This window comes from Geotrypetes seraphini, chromosome 1 (genome assembly GCF_902459505.1).
Source record: "Geotrypetes seraphini chromosome 1, aGeoSer1.1, whole genome shotgun sequence".
Taxonomy (NCBI): domain Eukaryota; kingdom Metazoa; phylum Chordata; class Amphibia; order Gymnophiona; family Dermophiidae; genus Geotrypetes; species Geotrypetes seraphini.
In genome coordinates this window covers 135,356,686-135,375,751 of record NC_047084.1, presented here as the reverse complement: position 1 = coordinate 135,375,751, position 19,066 = coordinate 135,356,686, and the positions used below count along the sequence as shown (strand labels likewise).

Sequence of the window (19,066 nt, the reverse complement as noted above, 5' to 3'; positions counted from 1 at the left end):
CGAGTGAGTACAGCCGCAAATTTTTCAGCCTTTCCTCGTATGATAGATCCTTGAGCCCCGAGACCATCCTGGTGGCCATCCGTTGCACCGACTCTACTCTCAACACATCTTTTCGGTAGTGTGGCCTCCAGAATTGCACACAGTATTCCAAATGAGGCCTCACCATGGTTCTGTATAATGGCATTATGACTTCAGGCTTCCGGCTGACGAAACTCCTGCGGATGCAACCTAACAACTGGATTACTACAACATCGCCTATCTGGCAATTTCCCAGAAGAATATGTGGCGATTGCAACTGGTTGAGAATGCAGCAGTCAGGCTGATCTTCGGGTTGAAGAAGTTCGATCACCTAACTCCCTCCTACCGACTCCTGCATTAGTTGCCAATGGAGGCGCGTGTGAGGTTTAAGTTCGGTTGCTTTTGCTTCAAGGTTCTAGTCGGTCTACCCCCAAATACATAACTGACCTATTCTCCTTTTCAACCAATAGACATAAAAGAAGCTCAAACTTGAATTTTGTTTCCCTCCCCGGTTAGAGGATGTAAATTCAAAATTCATCACCAATATCTTCTCTCCTATCAAGCAGCATTATGGAGCAACGATCTGAAACAACTACTTACGCTTGCCAATACATATAGGGAATTTAGGAGACAACTGAAAACATATCTGTTCCTAAAGTACAATCTCTCTCTCATTACCAGATCTCTAGAACTGCTAAATAATAGATATTAACTATGCCTATTCTATTCAATTTGTAACATTTTTTATAATCATTGTAAACCGCATAGAACTTCACGGTCTTGCGGTATATAAACCGTTATTATTATTAAGCTGTGCTAACGGTTTTCATTGCTGTGCATACTACACGCTAACGCCTTCATAGAGCTGGTGTTAGTATTTTCCGCTTAGCGCGTGGGTTAGCGTGCGCTAAAAATGCTAGCGCACTTTAGTAAAAGGAGCCCAACATGTATATGCACTATATAAGTCTCTCTTGTGGTATCAGCATTCTGTCATAATAAATTCCAAAACACAAAGAAGCTTTAAAAAGATTTTTTTAATACATTTTTATAAAATTTGAAAAGATGTAACCAGTTTTCACACGCTAATGCTAAATATGCATACACTTCTGAATGAAAAAATAGTAAAAGAAAATAAATTTAAAATCATTTTTATGTACAGTTTTCAATCCAAATAATTTATATTTGCATCATTTTGATGGACAGATGGTGAATTCAATTAATCAGCTGTAAGACTTCTCCACATCAAAACAGGCTGTTTATAACAAATCTACTACCTTCAATTTAAACCAGGCCATTGGTATAACCAAGAGTACACTTCCAATTCTGTATGTTTACCCCTGAATTCGGTTTTCTGAAGAAAATGACAAAATCCATAACTGAGTTATGTCAATCTGGGAGGTAGTGAGGCAGAAAACCCAACAGGCTTGATGAAATCCAATGCAAGTCAAATAGTATACTTGCCTTTACATGTTTTGAAATTTAAGGCAGAAATAAACAGATTTAGAAGTAACTTTATTAAGTTTGCAAAAGCAGTTACTAATCAAACAAAAGACTGGAATTTGTAGCCCTTAGAGATGAACGTAAACCACTGAATTACTGCAATATATAAAACATACATACAGTATTTTATAAAGACCTTGTTTTCCCCGGAATTGCCACCTGTACATTTTGCATATGAATAGCTATTTGCAAAGCTGCCACTGAGTTTAGTATTATATCTTCTGAAAAAGGTTGCCAACTGGATCCAGATTGCCAAACAGGGTTCATCCTGTCATAGGTTTGCCCCACTGCAAGTTTCTGATTTCTCCATTGCATTCCCTAAGAAAATGCAACTATATGTCCCTGTATGCAATGGGGTAAGCCTAAGATTAATCTTGCTGGGCAAATCCGGATCCAGTTAGAAACTATTTCTGACTGGTTGAGAAAGGAGAGTTGGATAAATTAGTTTCCACCATGTAAGCTACAACAAAACCAATCAAAATAAAAGCAGAGATGAGGAAAATTGTTGCTGTACATGCTGGTTCTCAATTCTGCACTTCCCTATAACAGCCTCCTTCCCTTCTAGTTGTGATCAATTACAAAGGCTCAGCCTCCCTCCCTACTTGCCAAGATTAAGAGGAGTTGGTACACAGCTACACATCAGACCATATCCTCCTCCCCTTCTGCTATCTTGGACCTGTATGGATCAAAGAATAGTCAGGCCCAGGACAAAAAAGAGGGTACAAGCCTGATGTGCAGCTGTGTACCTCCTCCTTTTGATTATGCCATTGGGATGGGGGGTGGGCAAAGAAAGTCTGGATGCAGTTTGTGCTAATGGGAATTGAGGGGAGGACAGTCGAAAAAAGGTAAATGCAGTTTGTGCCACAAATGAGGGGGTGGGGGGTTGAAAATGGATGGATGTCATGGAAGGGAGCTAGAGAAAGGTGAATGAGGTGTGTCTCATGGGTGTGGTGGCAGCTAGAGAAAAGTAGATAATTGTGTGTGTGGTTATGCAATGGGTGGAGAGTCATAGGGAAAGGTGGATGGTGTGTGTTCCAAATGCCCCAAAATCTTTAGTGTGCAATGAGGGGGTGGGGGGAGGAAGCTGGAGAAAAGTTAGGTGGGACCTTGCTGAATGTTAGAGAACAGGAGGGGTAGTACTAGTAAACATGGATGGGTGACAGGAGGAGAAAATTGGGAGGTATTTATCCTGGAAAAAAAGGCAGAGAAAGCTGGGGGGGGGGGGAACTGGTTAAGAAATAGCTGGAGAAAGTAGAACCTGAGGAAGGAAACAGCTATGGGGGAGGATATGTCCAGGGTGGCATCAGCTCTTGCAACGGGAGAATTTTGCACAAGAAAATTGCAAATACATTGTGAAGAATTTTCAAATTCCCCCAGGCGTAAAAATAAAGGTGTCCCTGAAGACGGATTTGTTTTTCCTGCGATACAGACATTTCAACCAAATTTTTTTCCCTCTAAATGAAGGCCCAAGCCCCTGAAAGTTCAACAGAAAACTTCATTTCAATGTGAGAAAACTAGATGAAAAACCCGACCCATCTAAATGTGTTCAATACTTCAAATCTTCTCTACTTTTCCCTCCAAATAAGCTTATCACATACATCACTGTAAAATGGAAATAAAATCGAAATTAATCCAACTCCATTTCCTAGTTAAAATTTACTTACAAGCGTAAAACAAATTAATTAGAAAAAATATCACTCCTAAATGGAAAATATCAGACCTTTTTATAAATAAGTTTTTAATATCATTATACCCATCTGTACAATGAACTAGAGCTATATTTCATTCAGTCCAAGACAGGTTTAGTGAATTTAGGAAACTCATTGTACATCAATTCCCCTAATAATTGAGCAATTTGAAGACACCTTACCACCACAAAAAGCTTCTGAGTTAGCAGAAAGAATACATATGTGAAGCCAGACCTACTTATGTGCTTAAAATATATAATCTTGCTCTATATATGTACTCATTCTTTTTTGGATTTGATAAGTATAAATAGTCATCGACAGACTGAAACAAAGCTGTAAAATATATCTTCAAGACATGAATTCATAGATAAGGCATCCGATGTTTGGTTTGTATCTGTTCTTTGCATACAGTACAGGAATGCAGTTTTTGCAAACAATAGCTCCAGGGAAGCAAAACTGAAACCATGGACAAACTCCTAGGATAATCCCAAGAACTAGAAAGAAAAATGTTTTGAAACTAAATCTTGCAACTGCAATCACTGGTTTCGCTTTCTTGTTTAATTGAGCATTCAGAGTTGCCTCCAAAAAGCCTTGAGCTAAAATTCTGATGCAAAGCTTTGATTTTCTGGGCACAAAACATTTGTGAGTCTATTTCTCTGGTATGTCGCCTCCTCCGGGTTTCACAGCAGCGCTGCTATAATCCAAGGCCTTCTCTTGTGCAGCATTCGCTTTGGGAGGATTTTCTGGATCTTGAGGCTGTGGCTGTTTGGCAGCAGTGGGTTTCGAAGCATGTATGACCTTAGCAGCAGAGTTTGAGGTAAGTCTTCGCTGTCCCCTCTCCTCACCTGCAGAAGTTGAAGAATGCCTTTTTCTTCCAGACTCTTCACTGATGGGGGGCTGCAAAGAAAAAGGGAGATTGAAATTCAAGGCAATAAGTACAGTCTCAAGTAGATAAAAAAAATCTGTCTTTTGTAGGGGGAATATTTGACTTTTGTTGGGTTTGTTTGGTTTTCTCATTTCATTTTAGTCCACATAGATGTGAAAATAATGAGTCCTAACACCAAAAATGTGTACAATTTTGTTAGCACAAAACAAAATAGTAGATGCTAAAATAAAATGAAACTCGACAGAACAAAAATGCACTTATCTAAGACATTTCCCAGACCATCTAGCAAAATGATCACAAATGAGGAATTTGCCTGAATTTCAAAACAATACTGAAAAGATGGTTAACATAGCTGGTTTTAAGAAAGATTTGGACAAATTCCTGGAGGAAAAGTCCATACTCTGTTATTGAGAAAGACATGGGGAAAGCCACTGCTTGCCCTGGATCAGTAGCATGGAATGTTGCTACTGTTTAGGGTTCCGGAATCTTGCTATTCTTTAGGATTATTATTTTTTTTTTTTTAATTCTTTATTCATTTTAAAACTTTCATCAAGTGTACAAAAATTTATAATAAATAAAATAAATCTAAGCACTTGTGCATCTTATCATATCTTATAATTAAAAATATAACCCTCCCCCTCCCACCCTCGAATCTCTCTAATTATTATATTTTCATATAATGGAAGCCCACCCCCCACCCAACCCTAAATCTTACATAATTAATAAAAAATTATTAGAAAAATGGCATCAATCATGACAAAAGGACGTTAATGGTTCCCAAATTTTAATAACATTTTTACAATTTCCATTCTGTACCGCTATTGATCTTTCCATTCTATATATGTGACATACTGAATTCCACCAAAACTTAAAATTGAGCCTACTATGATCTTTCCAGTTATTAGTAATATGTTGGATGGCAACTCCAGTCAAAATCAATAAAAGTTTGTTATTACATATTGATATCTGACTCTTTTTTCTCATAGACATACCAAAAAGCACAGTATCATAAGATAACGCTACATGGTTTTCCAATAAACTTAACTCCCTCAACTCTCATTTACAGCACTACTTTTGCTAAGCCATTGTGCACATGCTACAAACCTGCAGTTTTTGAAGGTAAGCCACCAGCTTATCTTTTCTTGAAAGTTACTGACAAATAATCTAGAAAATTAGATCAAGGACATGCACTAGGATTGGTGGACTTTGTCCTGCATAGGAGTTTCATAGTTGAACTGAACAGCCTGGATGCAAGACACAGCATATTCTAATTTAGCAAAACTGGTTATCAGCAATAAAAAAACCCATACATAAACACATAGATCCCACATAGCAAGAGTTCTCAAAGCAATCCTTGAGGCACATCAATTTATCCACAATGAATATGCATGAGATAAAACTGAATACAAATCTAAATCATGTGGATTCATTATAGGTATCCTGAAAACGTGTGTGTCTGCGTGCTCTGCACTATACTGAAAGACTTCCATGTGCTGTGGGGCAGAGCTTGCCATTGTATCATAACGAACACCTAAAAGGCTCTTACCTGCATTGTGATCATTTAATCCCCTTGCAGAATCGGTTCATTATTATTAGTATAAAGGGTGGTGGGCATGAATAGTATTAAACTGAAACAGTGTTTTCTGCGGATGGTGGAGGATAAAGACCTGAACAAGTTCTGCAAATTCTCCTAAAGATGGCAGTGCAGGAGTTGCTTGAGCCAGTCATGATGGAACCAAGTATAATTAAAACTAATTCAAGAACGTAGCACGCTTACCTCATATAACATCATTCCACACTGAAGTAACAAAGTTGGCAACACAGATTGATACCTGCACTGAAAAAACATAAATGGAACCAAGAGTTGTAGGTGTGAAGGAAGATATATGACAATGCCAAATGGACCTGAAGAAGATGGTGGAACTACAGTGCGATTTGGAGGAGGTCAAGAATTGCAGAAGAAGAAATATAAATTATGGGAATACCAGAGAGAGCCGAGTTTATGAAGCACACTGACTTAATTGAAGGATTGCTGCCAAAGTTATTAGATATAAGAACAAAAGAATAGCCTTACTGGGTCAGACCAATGGTCCATCAAGCCCAGTAGCCTGTTCTCACGGTAGCCAATCCAGGTCCCTAGTACCTAGCCAAAACCCAAGGAGTAGCAACATTCCAAATAGAATCTCAAAGAGTATCAAGATTCCAGGTAGAATCTCAAAGAACAGAAAGATTCTGGAACCCCAAATAGTATCAACATTCCATGCTACCGATCCAGGGTAAGCAGTGGCTCCTCCCATGTCTGTCTCAATAACAGACTATGGACTTTGCCTCCAGGAAATTGTCCAAACCTTTCTTAAAACCAGCTACGCTATCTGCTCTTACCACAACTTCTGGCAAAGCGTTCCAGAGCTTAACTATTCTCTCTGAGTGAAAAAAATTTCCTCCTATTGGTTTTTCCTGCAACTTCATCAAGTGTCCTCTAGTCTTTGTAATTTTGACGGAGTGAAAAATCGATCCACTTGTACCCATTCTACTCTACTCAGGATTTTCTAGACTTCAATCATATTTCCCCCTCAGCGGTCTCTTTTCCAAGCTGAAGAGCCCTAGCCTTTCTAGTCTTTCCTCACATGAGAGGAGTTCCGTCCCCTTTATCATCTTGGTCGCTCTTCTTTGAACCTTTTCTAGCACCACTATATCTTTCCTGAGATATGGAGACCAGAATTGAACGCAATACTCCAGATGAGGTTGAACCATGGAGCGATACAGGGGTATTATAACATTCCTAGTCTTGTTAACCATTCCTTTTTTAATAATTCCTAGCATCTTGTTTACTTTTTTGACTGCCGTCGCACATTGGGCAGGTTTCATCGTATTGTCTACAATGACACCCAGATCTTTTTTTTTGGGCACTAACCCCCAAGATGGACCCTAGCAACCGGTAACTCTGATTTGGGTTATTCTTCCCAATGTGCATCACTTTGCATTTGTCCACATTAAATTTCATCTGTCACTTGGACGCCCAGTCTTCCAATTTCTTCCCCCTCCCGGATGTGCATTTCTAAAGGGTAAAATAATATTTAGTCATTACAATATTTTGGTAATGGCTCCCAAACCTCCTGGAATTTTTTTAAAAGTTCTCTCTCTCTGTAGCTAATTACTCTTTCCATTTTATATATGTGACATAAAGAATTCCACCAGAAACTATAATTAAGTCTCTTCCAATTACTTGTAATTTGTTGTATGGCAACCCCTGTCATAATAAGTAGAAGCTCTGTTACCCTCTGTTTTCTATCTGATAACCAATTCCTAATCCACAACTGAACTTTGCCACCTATCCCATGATTCTTTAATTTTCTCAGGAGCCTCTCATGAGAAACTTTATCAAAAGCTTTCAGAAAATCTAGATACATTACATCAACCGGCTCACCTTTATCCACATGCTTATTCACACCTTCAAAGAATTCAAGCAAATTGGTGAGGCAAGATCTCCCTTGGCTAAACCTATGTTGACTCTGTCTCATTAAATCATGTTTGTCTACGTGTTCCATAATTTTATTTTTTATATAATTGTTTCCACCTAGTTTAAGTATCCATTTGAAGTTGAGAGAGCAACAATGTAAGAGGATCGAGGCCTTTCATCTTTAAGCGCTGAAAAATCTTGCTGAAACCGGAGCTAAAGAAGATTTAAGATAAAACGGTGCCAAAATAAATGATGTGCCTACCTACCAAATTTATGGTGCAGCACAAGAAATAATTGGTGCTTTAACTTGCGTTTTATGAAATCACAGTTCAGGGGCTCTGGGAGGAGTTTCTTCCCAGCCACCTTGTCCCCTGTGGTTCTCCAGCCCTAGACGACTCAGATGAAGCTAAGCCCAAGGCTCCTCCCTGCCTCGCATGCCCTGCGGCACACAGTACATGGACGCTCCTCAGCCAGCCAGTACAAAACTGGCATGATATGGGGGGGCAGAACAGGTTTAAGAGTCCATCCCAATTGAGTTTGAGTCAAATCATAGGGTTTTGAGGCAGATTGTTTAAAATCCAAGATGGCCACCACCAGCAAATTCACGGGTGGAAGTTAATATTGGGATTATGCAGAACATCTATGACTTGGGATAGTCACTCTTCAAACAGGATACATTTTTAGTCTGATCCAGTATGACATTTTGTACATTCTTAAATTCTACCCTCTTAAGAAGAATGAAAGACTACAAACAGTCAACTAAAATGATAGAGCATGCAACCCTAGAAATAAAGGATTATAAAATTCAAAATACTGCTTACTGGAAAATAAAAGTGAAAGAGAAGAAATAAAACTACTGTATACTGTATCTTTCTTCAAGTTGCACAAACCTAATTAACAAAATTGAACAAAGACTGAATTGGCTAGCCAAGCTTTTCAAACTTACATCAACTCTGAAGTCCTCCAATCTCTTGAAACTACAGAGGTAAGTCTGTAGTTTTGGTTCCACCGGCTGATTTTTGGCTTGAGAATATTTCAGGTAGGCCCAAAATTTTTCTAGTCCATAGAGTTGGCCTAATAGAAGAGTAATAAATAAATAAATATAAAAATGACATATTGACATGGATCATGAAATCTCATTAGTAATCCTTACAGCTCTATAAACAAATTACCAGCTTCAAAGTCTTTCATTGTTTCTTCCTGGAAGTCCTTGAAAATTTCATGGCGAAATTTCTTTTCTAAACCATAGCTGTAAAATCTGAACAGACACTCCAACCCATATCTGTAAATGACAAGAGAATGCTATGTTAAGAAAATGTGCAAAATCAAGCATATCCATTTAATTACTCATGAGAAACTGGTTCTCCCCTTCCACACTCCGTGGCCAATTCAATCGCCATTTGTTTGCTGCAGTTTTCTGGGTCTTGCTGCCATGGAGGTCTAAGAAAACATATGGCACTTGTTTGTTTGATGCCCACCTTACTGAGACACTGGGTACACATTAAAAATCTATCTGCCACTGTTTTCCAAAGGTAGAATTTTTATGCATTTAAGGCAAATCATCTACCTCTCCTTGAGGAGCTGTCTACTCTGTTCCTTTGAAACCTACTCTAAGTCTTAACTGGATTAAAGAGTGGGCAGTTAGTTGCTAGGCACAAATCAAAGTTCAACAGCTATAAGCTTGTGGAGCTTCTTGGGGTAGTAAGCAAGAGATTGCAAGATTCCAGGAAAATAACATGCAGAGCATGATAAACAGAGGCCCTTACTGTCTTGTCTTTGTCCAGCAACCTCTCCTTGTGGTGTGAATATTCAGCAGATATATGTTCAACACGTCTGCTTCCACTTAAGGTAGGTTTCTTGTACTGATAATAGTAGGGTTACCATATTTTATTATAGAGAAACCCAGACGCATGGCCCCACCCTGTTCCACCTCCAACCCGCTCGTTTCCACCTCCAAGCCACATCATATTTCCCTGACCTCCAGGTCACGGGATGCAGCTGGAACTTGGGGCTTTCCAAAACCTGGAAAAATTGCTGGATTTTGGAAAGTCCGTCCTCTAAAAAGAGGACAGTCCGGGTTTTCCTGGACGTTGGTTACCTTAGATCAGGGGTGCCCAATAGGTCGATCGCGATCGACCGGTAGATCGCCAAGGCAAAGTGAATTGATCACGGAGCTCATCCCGGGCTCCGTAATAGACTCACTTTACCTTGGTGATCTACCGGGCCGATCAGCCTTCCTCTCCCTGATGTCAATTCTGGCATCGGAGAGGAAGTTCGGGCCAGCCAATCGCTGCCTGGCTGAGCCGGAACTTCCTCTCCAACAGCAGAATTGACGTCGGGGAGAGGAATGCTGGTCGGCCCGATGCAGGGAAGTAGAGAGAGCTGGGGCGACAGCGGCTTTGGAGCCTGTTACCCGATGGCTGTGGCAGTGGCTTGGGGGAGGGAAGGGAGAAAGAAAGAAAGGGGGCAGGCAGGGAGACAGAAAAAAAGAAAGGGGAATGAAGAGAGAAAAAAAGAAAGGGAGGCAGGGAGAAAGAAGGGCAGGGAGAGAGGAAGAAAAAGTTGGGGGAGGGAATGAGGTCTGGAGGAGAGGAAGCATACAGGCTGAAAGAAGGGAAGAAAGATTGGATGCACAGTCAGAAGAAGAAAGTGCAACCAGAGACTCAATAAAATCACCAGACAACAAAGGTAGGAAAAATTATTTTATTTTTAATTTAGTGATCAAAATGTGTTTGAATTTATATCTGCTGTTTATATTTTGCACTATGGCCCCCCTTTTACAAAACCGCAATAGCAGTTTTTAGCGCAGGGAGCCTATGAGCGTCGAAAGCAGCACTGGGCATTCAGTGCAGCTCCCTGTGCTAAAAACTGCTATTGTGGTTTAGTAAAAAGGGAGGGGGTGGGTATTTGTCTATTTTTGTATGGTTGTTACTGAGGTGACAGTGCATAGAGTCATCTGCCTTGACCTCTTTGAAAAAACCCCAGAATAGAAATGATAATTAACATTTTCTCAGCGTACAGTGTGCTTTGTGTTTTTTTTTAAATTTTATTGTTGGTAGATTATTTTGACTTGGTCATTTTAAACGTAGCTCGCAAGCCCAAAAAGTGTGGGCACCCCTGCCCTAGATGATAGGTAGGAAGAAATGATTATTCCTATTGCAAGGGTTGTTTGCATGGGGTAGGGAGGGGGTGCTTGTGCAAATGTCAGGGCCTTTGGTGGTGCCTGTGTAGAATGTATACATTGAGACATCTGTGTTTAATGAATGTACAGAAGGAGACACACAAGAAAATTTGCTCCTATTCTGGTCTGCACCACTAAAGTAAGCTTGAGTGATGGCGACTGCACTGAATTAGTCTATTCTTCATCTTGGCTTTGCTGTTTTTAAGTGCTATTTCCTCTTGTAGTGCAAAATGGTGGCCCCCTGAGACCTCTGGGGCAGTCCCATTGTCTTTCTGGTTTTTGTTTCTGCTACTCTGCCTCTCTACCAAGGCTCAGATAAGAAAGGGGAACATGGATGAAAGGAATAACCAAACCACATGCTTGAAGGACAAGCCATTTCTCAATAGATGAGAGGGGATGCAGTTAGAAATGCTCACAACCTGAGGATACCCTCTGATGAAGTTTGAAGATAGGCTGTTAGGAGATAGAGGTCATTGACACATACTGGTTGTGAGCCTAGACTGTACAACATGAGGTGGTGGAAACAGAGACTGTGTTTAAATTCAAGAGGGCCTGGGATAGACGTGGCATCTCTCAGAAAGAGAAAGAGATAATGGTTACTGTAGATGGGCAGACTAGATGGGCCATTTGGCCTTTATCTGCTGTCATATTTCTATGTTTCTTATTTGGTAACCCGCCTTGGGTAAGGGTGGGATATAAATAAACAACCAGAAACCAATGTGCATCACTTTGCATTTGTTTACATTACATTTCATCTGCCACTTGGATGCCCATTTTCCTATGGTCTCCATGCGTTTTAACAACTTTGAACAGTTTAGTGCCACCTGCATATTTAATCACCTCACTCGTCATTCCAATTTCCAAATCATTTATATAAATTCTTTATTCATTTTAAATCCATCAACAAGAGTACAAAATTATACCAGTACATAACATATAACACTTGAAAATCTTACACATATAATCATGAAATATAAAAATTACCACCCATTCACCCTCAATTACTACAACTAAACATAATTCAAGTAGAAACATAACATATTAAAATAGATCAAATATTTCTCCCCTAAAACCACCCCCCAATAAAATATATATATCAAACAAAGGAAAATGATGTTCACTCATTACAATAACTTTCTAATGGCTCCCAGATCTTCTTAAAATTATCATAGTTACCTTTCTGCAAAGCAATTGCTCTTTCCATTTTATAAATATGACAAAGTGAATTCCACCAAAAAAAGTAATTAATATTAGTATAATTTTTCCAATTATTAGTAATTTGCTGAATTGCAACCCCTGTCATTATTAATAAAAGTTTGTTATTATGCGCTGAAATTTGACTTTTTTTCCTCATAGACATGCCAAATAGACTAGTATCATAGGATAATGCAACATAGTTTTCTAATAGACAATTTACTTGAGTCCAAATTGAATTCCAAAAAATGTTAATACAGGGACAATAATAAAGTAAATGGTCCAATGTCCCTACTTCCAGATTACAATACCAGCATCTATTAGACTTAGAGCTATCTAATTTTTGTAAACGAACAGGGGTCCAAAACGCTCTATGCAACAAAAAGAACCAAGTTTGTCTCATAGATGCTGACATTGTACATCTCATTTTCCAAGACAAAATTCGTGGCCACTGAGATGCAGAAATTTGCTGCTTGATCTCAATGCTCCAAATGTCTCTAAGACCATTTTTTGGTTTTTTATTCACATATCCAGAAAGTAATTTATACCACATTGCGGCTTGATGTCCTAGGAAATCTGCTTGGAAGCAAAGGAACTCCAGACTATATTGATTATTCAGATTTTTCCATTCAGGGAACCCCACCTGAATAGCCTGCTTCAGCTGCAGCCATTTAAAACTTTGTGATTTATTAAGACCAAATCTATGCTGCAACTGTGAAAATTCAAGCAGTTTACCACCTGAAATAACATCATTCAGTTTGAATGCCTGCAATAATCCAGTTTTTCCATAAGATTTTAGATCCACCAATTTGAATCTTGGAGTTTATCCATAAAGATTGATTTGTAGATTTACTTATTGGACTAGGTGTTAAATTACTAATATATCGCAATGCTTTCCATGTGTCTGATAAAATTCTGTTCTCCTTATATATTCTAGGCAATGTAATACTAGGAACATGAACCAAGTTTAAAGGAAACAAGAGACGCCATTTTAAATATAGCCAATCCGGGGCACTCTCCATGAGTTCTGGGAGGATCCAATACATACTGATCCCAGTACAGATCCCTGCGGTATTCCACTGTTTGCTGTCCTCTATTGAGAAAAATGACCATTTAACCCTACCCTCTCTTTTCTATCTGATAACCATTTCCTAATCCACAATTGAACTTTGCCACCTATCCCCATGACTCTTTAATTTTATCAGGAGCTTCTCATGAGGAACTTAAGAACATAAGAATTTGCCGCTGCTGGATCAGACCAGTGGTCCATCGTGCCCAGCAGTCCACTCCCGCGGTGGCCCCCAGGTCATAGACCAGTGCCCCGAGACCCGCCCTACCTGCATACATTCCGGTTGTCAAAAGCTTTCTGAAAATTTAGATACACTACACCAACTGGCTCACCTTTATCCACATGTTTATTCATACCTTCAAAGAAGTTAAATTGGTGAGGCAATATCTCCCTCGGCTGAATCCATGCCGACTATATCATTAAAATCACGTCTGTCTATGAGTTCTACGATTTTATTTTTTATAATTGTTTCCACCATTTTGCCCAGCACTAAAGTCAAGCTTACCGGTCTGTAATTTCCCAGATCTCCCCTGGAGTCATTTTAAAAAATTGGTGTAACATTAGCAACCTTCCAGACAATTTTAATGACAGGTTACAGATAACAGCAGGTCAGCAATTTCATGTTCAAGTTCTTTTAGCACCCTGGGATGAATACCATCTAGTCCAGGTGATTTATCACTTTTTAACTTGTCAGTTTGGTTTAGTACATCTTCCAGATTCACTGAGATTTCTTTCAGTTCCTTTGCATCATCACCCTTGAAAACCATTTCCAGTTCAAGTAGATCTCTTACATTATCTTCCGTAAAAACCAAAGCAATAAATTCATTCAGTCTCTTCGCTATGGCCTTATCCTCCCCGAGTGCCCCTTTTGCTCCTTGATCATCCAACTGTCCCATAGATTCTCTCACAGGTTTTCTGTTTCTGATGTTATGAGTTTTTGCCTCTTTGGCATGTTTCTCTTTATATTCTTTCTTAGCTTTCTTTTATCAGTGCTTTGCATCTAACTTGCCAATGCTTGTGTCTCTTCTTATTTTCTTTATTTGGATCCTTTTTCCATTCATTAAAGGATGTTTTTTTGGCTCTAATAGCCTCTTTCACTTCACTTTTTAGCCATGCTGGCTCTTGTTTCCTCGTTCCACCTTTGCTAATATGTGGAATATATTTTGTCTGGGCTTCCACGATGGTATTTTTAAACAACATCCACGCCTAGTTTACAGTCCTAACCTTTGCACCTGATCCTTTTAGCTTCTTTCTAACCATTTTCCTCATTTTATCATAGTTGCCCTTTTGAAAATTAACTGCCTCTACAGTTGATTTCTTTTTTTTTAACGTTCTTTATTCATTTTCAAATTAAACAACAAGTGCACAAAAGAATATTCTATACAAGTTATTTCACAATAGCACATTAATCTCTACCACATAATATTCTAGTGATATCATAACGCCCCTAACCACCCACCCTTTATCACCTTTTCAGTAAGAATAAACACACATATTATATAGCATATTTTAACATATTATGTATAAATTATTCCCAACTCCCTCCCCCCCTTCAGTATGCTAACAAGAAAGAAAAAAGAAAAATAAAAGGAAAAGAGAAGAATCGATGACTATTCACCACAATATGTTGCCAATGCCCCCCATATTTTTATAAAGTTAGTATATGTCCCTCTTTGTACTGCTATTGCTCGTTCCATTTTAAATATATGGCATAATGAATTCCACCAAAATGTATAACTAAGGTTTCTGTGATTTTTCCAATTATTGGTTATATGTTGGATGGCAACCCCTGTCATAATTAATAAAAGCTTGTTGTTATATGATGATACTTAGAGGAGACATGATAGAAACCTTCAAGATCATGAAGGGCATAGAAAAAATAGACAGGGACAGATTTTTCAAATTAAGGGGATCAATAAGTACAAGGGGGCACTCAGAGAAATTGAAAGGGGAGAGGTTTAGAACAAACGCCAGGAAGTTCTTTTTCACACAGAGGGTGGTGGATACATGGAACGCGCTACCAGAGGATGTGATAAACAGGAGCACGCTACAGGGGTTCAAAGAAGCTTTGGATAGGTACTTGGGAGACAAAGGGATTGAGGGGTACAGATAAGAGTAGAGGTAGATTATAGGGATGGGATTAGAGGTAAGTTACAAAATTAACCAGGGACCACTGTTCAGGCACTAAGCCTGATGGGCCGCCACGGGAGCGGACCGCTGAGCAAGATGGACCTCTGGTCTGACTCAGCGGGGGCAACTTCTTATGTTCTTATGATATTTGACTCTTTTTCCTCATCATCATGCCAAATAACACTGTATCGTAAGAAAGTGCAACATGATTTTCCAATAAAAAGTTCACTTGAGACCAGATTGAATTCCAAAATATCTTAATATAGGGACAATAATAAAGTAGATGATCTAATGTCCCAGGTTCCAGATTACAGTGCCAGCATTTATTGGACTTAGAACTATCTAATTTTTGTAAACGAACAGGGGTCCAAAACACTCTATGTAACAAAAAGAACCAAGTTTGTCTCATAGATGCTGACACTGTACATCTCATTCTCCAAGACCAAATTCGTGGCCATTGAGCTGCAGAAATTTGATGCTTGATCTCAATGCTCCAAATGTCTCTCAGACCATTCTTTGGTTTTTTATTCAAGTATCCAGATAATAATTTATACCACAAAGCAGCTTGATGTCTTAGGAAGTTCTTTTGCGACATCACTTCAGTTATTATAATCACAGTTTCCTAGCAGACCCAACACAATTACCTCCCCATACTATGTCCTGCACTTTTATATTTTCATGAGAAATGGTTGAGGCGGGATAAGTGGTAAAAGGGCGTGTCATAGAATGTTTTATGATAAGTCAGTCGGGCAAAACAGGGTGGTTATGTGAAAAAGTGATGTAAATTTGCTTTTGAGACATTAAATAATGTTTAAAAAAATAAAAGTGTGGAAACTGAAGATACCTCATGTTTACACACACACACACACACACACACATGTATATATATTTTTTTATATATATAATTAATGTGGACACATACACAAACAAAAAGAAAAGTATATGTACATGATTGTTAGTTTTTTAAAATAGAAGCATTATAAAAGAAAACTAGTACCACAACTTTTTGTTTTACAGATTGTTTCATAAACAAATTCCACGCTATTACATCAACCTGTCATGCATCTAAGTGGGTTATACATTAACATTAAAAACACTCTTTGAATGTCTAGAGGATAAATTTATGTTAATTAGGCCTAAATTTGCATGCTAATTATCTTAAGTCACATTTAGATCCATGTATAAATATCCTATTAATAGTTCTTAGCTCATTAAATATTTTTAGAATCAACATCATGATTTTTTATCTAATTAACTTTAGGAGTTTGCCAGAACAATTTTTGCTTTTGAAATTTTGGTGCCACTGACCAAAAGTTAAATCTGGACAATTAAGAGGGGCATAATCAAAAACAACCTCTAAGTCCCCTTTTGGCCTAAGACTCTAGGCGCACAAAGTAGGCTGCAGGGAAATGTCCATTTTTGAAAAAAATGGCCAAAATGTGGTGGGTTTGTTTTTACAACACATTCCCGATCCAAAAATCACCTAAGCCCAAACGCCCATAACAAGGAAGGAGCCAGTCCTTTGCCTAAAAGCACGACTCTCTAACCAGCGTCTGTCATTAACAACGCCGGTTAGAGAATCGTGGAACCGTCCCGTCCCCCCGCAACAATCGCAGCAGGAAAGATGGCCAATCTCGCCTGCCGCAACCCCCCCAACACATCGCATGCCCAATGTTCAATCTCTCCTGCTGGACACCCCTCCCCAAAGCGCTCCTCATTGGCAGGAGGGATACGCAGTCCCTCCTGCCAGATACCCCCGCCCAGCCCCCCCAAAGCGCCCAAAAGAACACAGTGCTCACAGATATATCAAGGAGAGAAAATTTGAAGCTGTGCCCGAGTCAGAGTTAAAAGCGATTATTCGGGTTGAGCACGGCTGCTTGTTCTCTTGATCCGTGTCCTCCTGGGGTTTAGTTTCTATGCTGGATTCCATCTCTCCTTCGATTTCTCGGGTGGTATTAAAATCATTAGGTGAAGGGTATGTTCCCCCTTTGTTAAAGAAGGCCAAAGTTTGTCCTTTACTGAAATCTCATATGTCTGGGACTGAGTTGGAAGATTTTTATCCTCTTCTCATCTTTAGGCTCTTTGGCCAAGGCTCTTGAAAAAGCTGTGCCACAACAGTTGCAAGTTTTTTTGGGGGGATAAGAGTGCTATTTTGGATGATTATCAGTTTGGATCCAAACCAAAACATTCTACCGAGCTTCTTGTCCTCTCGGTGCTCGAAACCATACAGAGTGGGTTAGATCATGGGGTATCGTATTTTCTAGACACCATTAATCATTAAATTTTGTTAGCAAGACTACGGGCAATGGGTATTTCAGGTACAATGTTGGATTGGTTTGGGTCATTTTTGGGAAACCAATTTTTTTGTGTTGAAGTGAATGAGAAAAGGTCAGATTGGGTTTCTTTGCCCTGTGGGGTTCTACAGGGATCTGCCCTGTCAGCGGTCCTGCACAATTTCTACTTGCTCCCGCTGTGTAAGGTTTTGCATCCATTGGGTGTTAGATTTCATCTTTACACTGACAACATTCAGGGCTCCATTTACAAAGGTGCACTAGGGGCATTAACGTGTGCAATAGCGCAAGTTAATTTTGTGCGTGCGCTAAAAACCCTAGCGCACTTTCGTAAAAGGAGCCTTCAATTTCTCATTCCTGTCGAAAAATCTCAAGATGAAGCTGTATTATACCTGAATGACTGTTTTTGTATTATTCAGGATTGGATGTCTCAAAATCAATTAAAGTTAAATGTCGCTAAGACCGAAGTGTTATAAATTGGCCGTAGGAAGTTTGTGTGCCTCGGCCTTTCTCTGTATTGAATCGGACACCCAGGTATTCCAGCAAATGAAATGGCTCATTTTCAAATTGACAATCTAACCCAGTGGTTCCCAAACCTGTCCTGGGGGACCCCCAGCCAGTCAGGTTTTCAAGATATCCCTAATGAATATGCATGAGAGAGATTTGCATATAATGGAAGTGACAGATATGCAAATCTCTCTCATGCATATTCATTAGGGATATCTTGAAAACCTGACTGGCTGGGGGTCCCCCAGGACAGGTTTGGGAACCACTGATCTAGCCCATATTCTGAAGTGTCGCAATAATGGCACGGACCACTCTCTCCGCTTCCTCCCTCGAGGAGGATCTGATGAGCCAATCATCCAAGTAAGGGTGGACAAGACAAATGAAACAGAAACATGATGGCAGATAACATAGTAGATGATGGCAGATAAAGACCCGAATGGTCCATCTAATCTGCCCAACCTGATTCAATCTAAACATTTGTTGGTGGTTTGGGGTTTTTTCCCCCCCCCCCCTTCTTCTTAGCTATTTCTGGGCAAGAATCCAACGCTCTGTCCGGTACTGTTCTTAGGTTCCAACTACTGACGTCTCCGTCAAAGCTCACTCCAACCCATCTACACCCTCCCAGCCATAGAAGCCCTCCCCAGTCCATCCTCCCCCAAACCGCCATATACAGACACAGACTGTGCATGTCTGCCCAGTACTGGCCTTAGTTCTTCAATATTTACTATTATTTTCTGATTCGAGATCCTCTGTGTTCATCCCACGCTTTTTTGAACTCCATCACCATTTTCATCTTCACCACCTCTCTTGGGAGCGCATTCCAGGCATCTACCACCCTCTCCGTAAAGAAGAATTTACTTACATTGCTCTTGAGTCTACCACCCCTCAACCTCAAATTATGTCCTCTAATTTTACCACTTTCCTTTCAATGGAAAATATTTTGTTCTACGTTAATACCCTTCAAGTATTTGAACATCTGAATCATATCTCTAAGGTATACATATTCAGGGCTTCAAGTCTCTCCTCATACATCTTTTATCACAAACCTCCTATCATTTTTGTTGCCCTCCTCTAGACCACAGTTCTTCAACCGCTGGTCCGCAAAAAAATGTTGCTGGTCAGCAAAGGATTCGGGTCCCCGC

General features: G+C 39.5%; 1 protein-coding gene across 6 annotated transcripts in view; it reads right to left on the bottom strand.

The window, feature by feature from the left end:
- Window positions 1–1,032: 1,032 nt before the first annotated feature.
- The window catches only part of LARP1B (La ribonucleoprotein 1B), a 277,107-nt gene continuing 259,073 nt past the window's right edge, over window positions 1,033–19,066 (bottom strand). For 5 of the 6 annotated variants that reach the window (XM_033939051.1, XM_033939069.1, XM_033939060.1 and 2 more), the window contains 3 exons: window positions 8,725–8,834; window positions 8,499–8,626; window positions 1,033–4,103 (listed from right to left, as the gene is read on the bottom strand). In XM_033939051.1, coding sequence (XP_033794942.1) covers window positions 3,855–4,103; window positions 8,499–8,626; window positions 8,725–8,834 — 487 coding nt within the window. In that variant the 3' untranslated portion in view covers window positions 1,033–3,854. Of the gene's footprint in view, window positions 4,104–8,498; window positions 8,627–8,724; window positions 8,835–19,066 lie in introns of those variants that run through there. The other variant, XR_004538886.1, reaches the window with a different exon arrangement.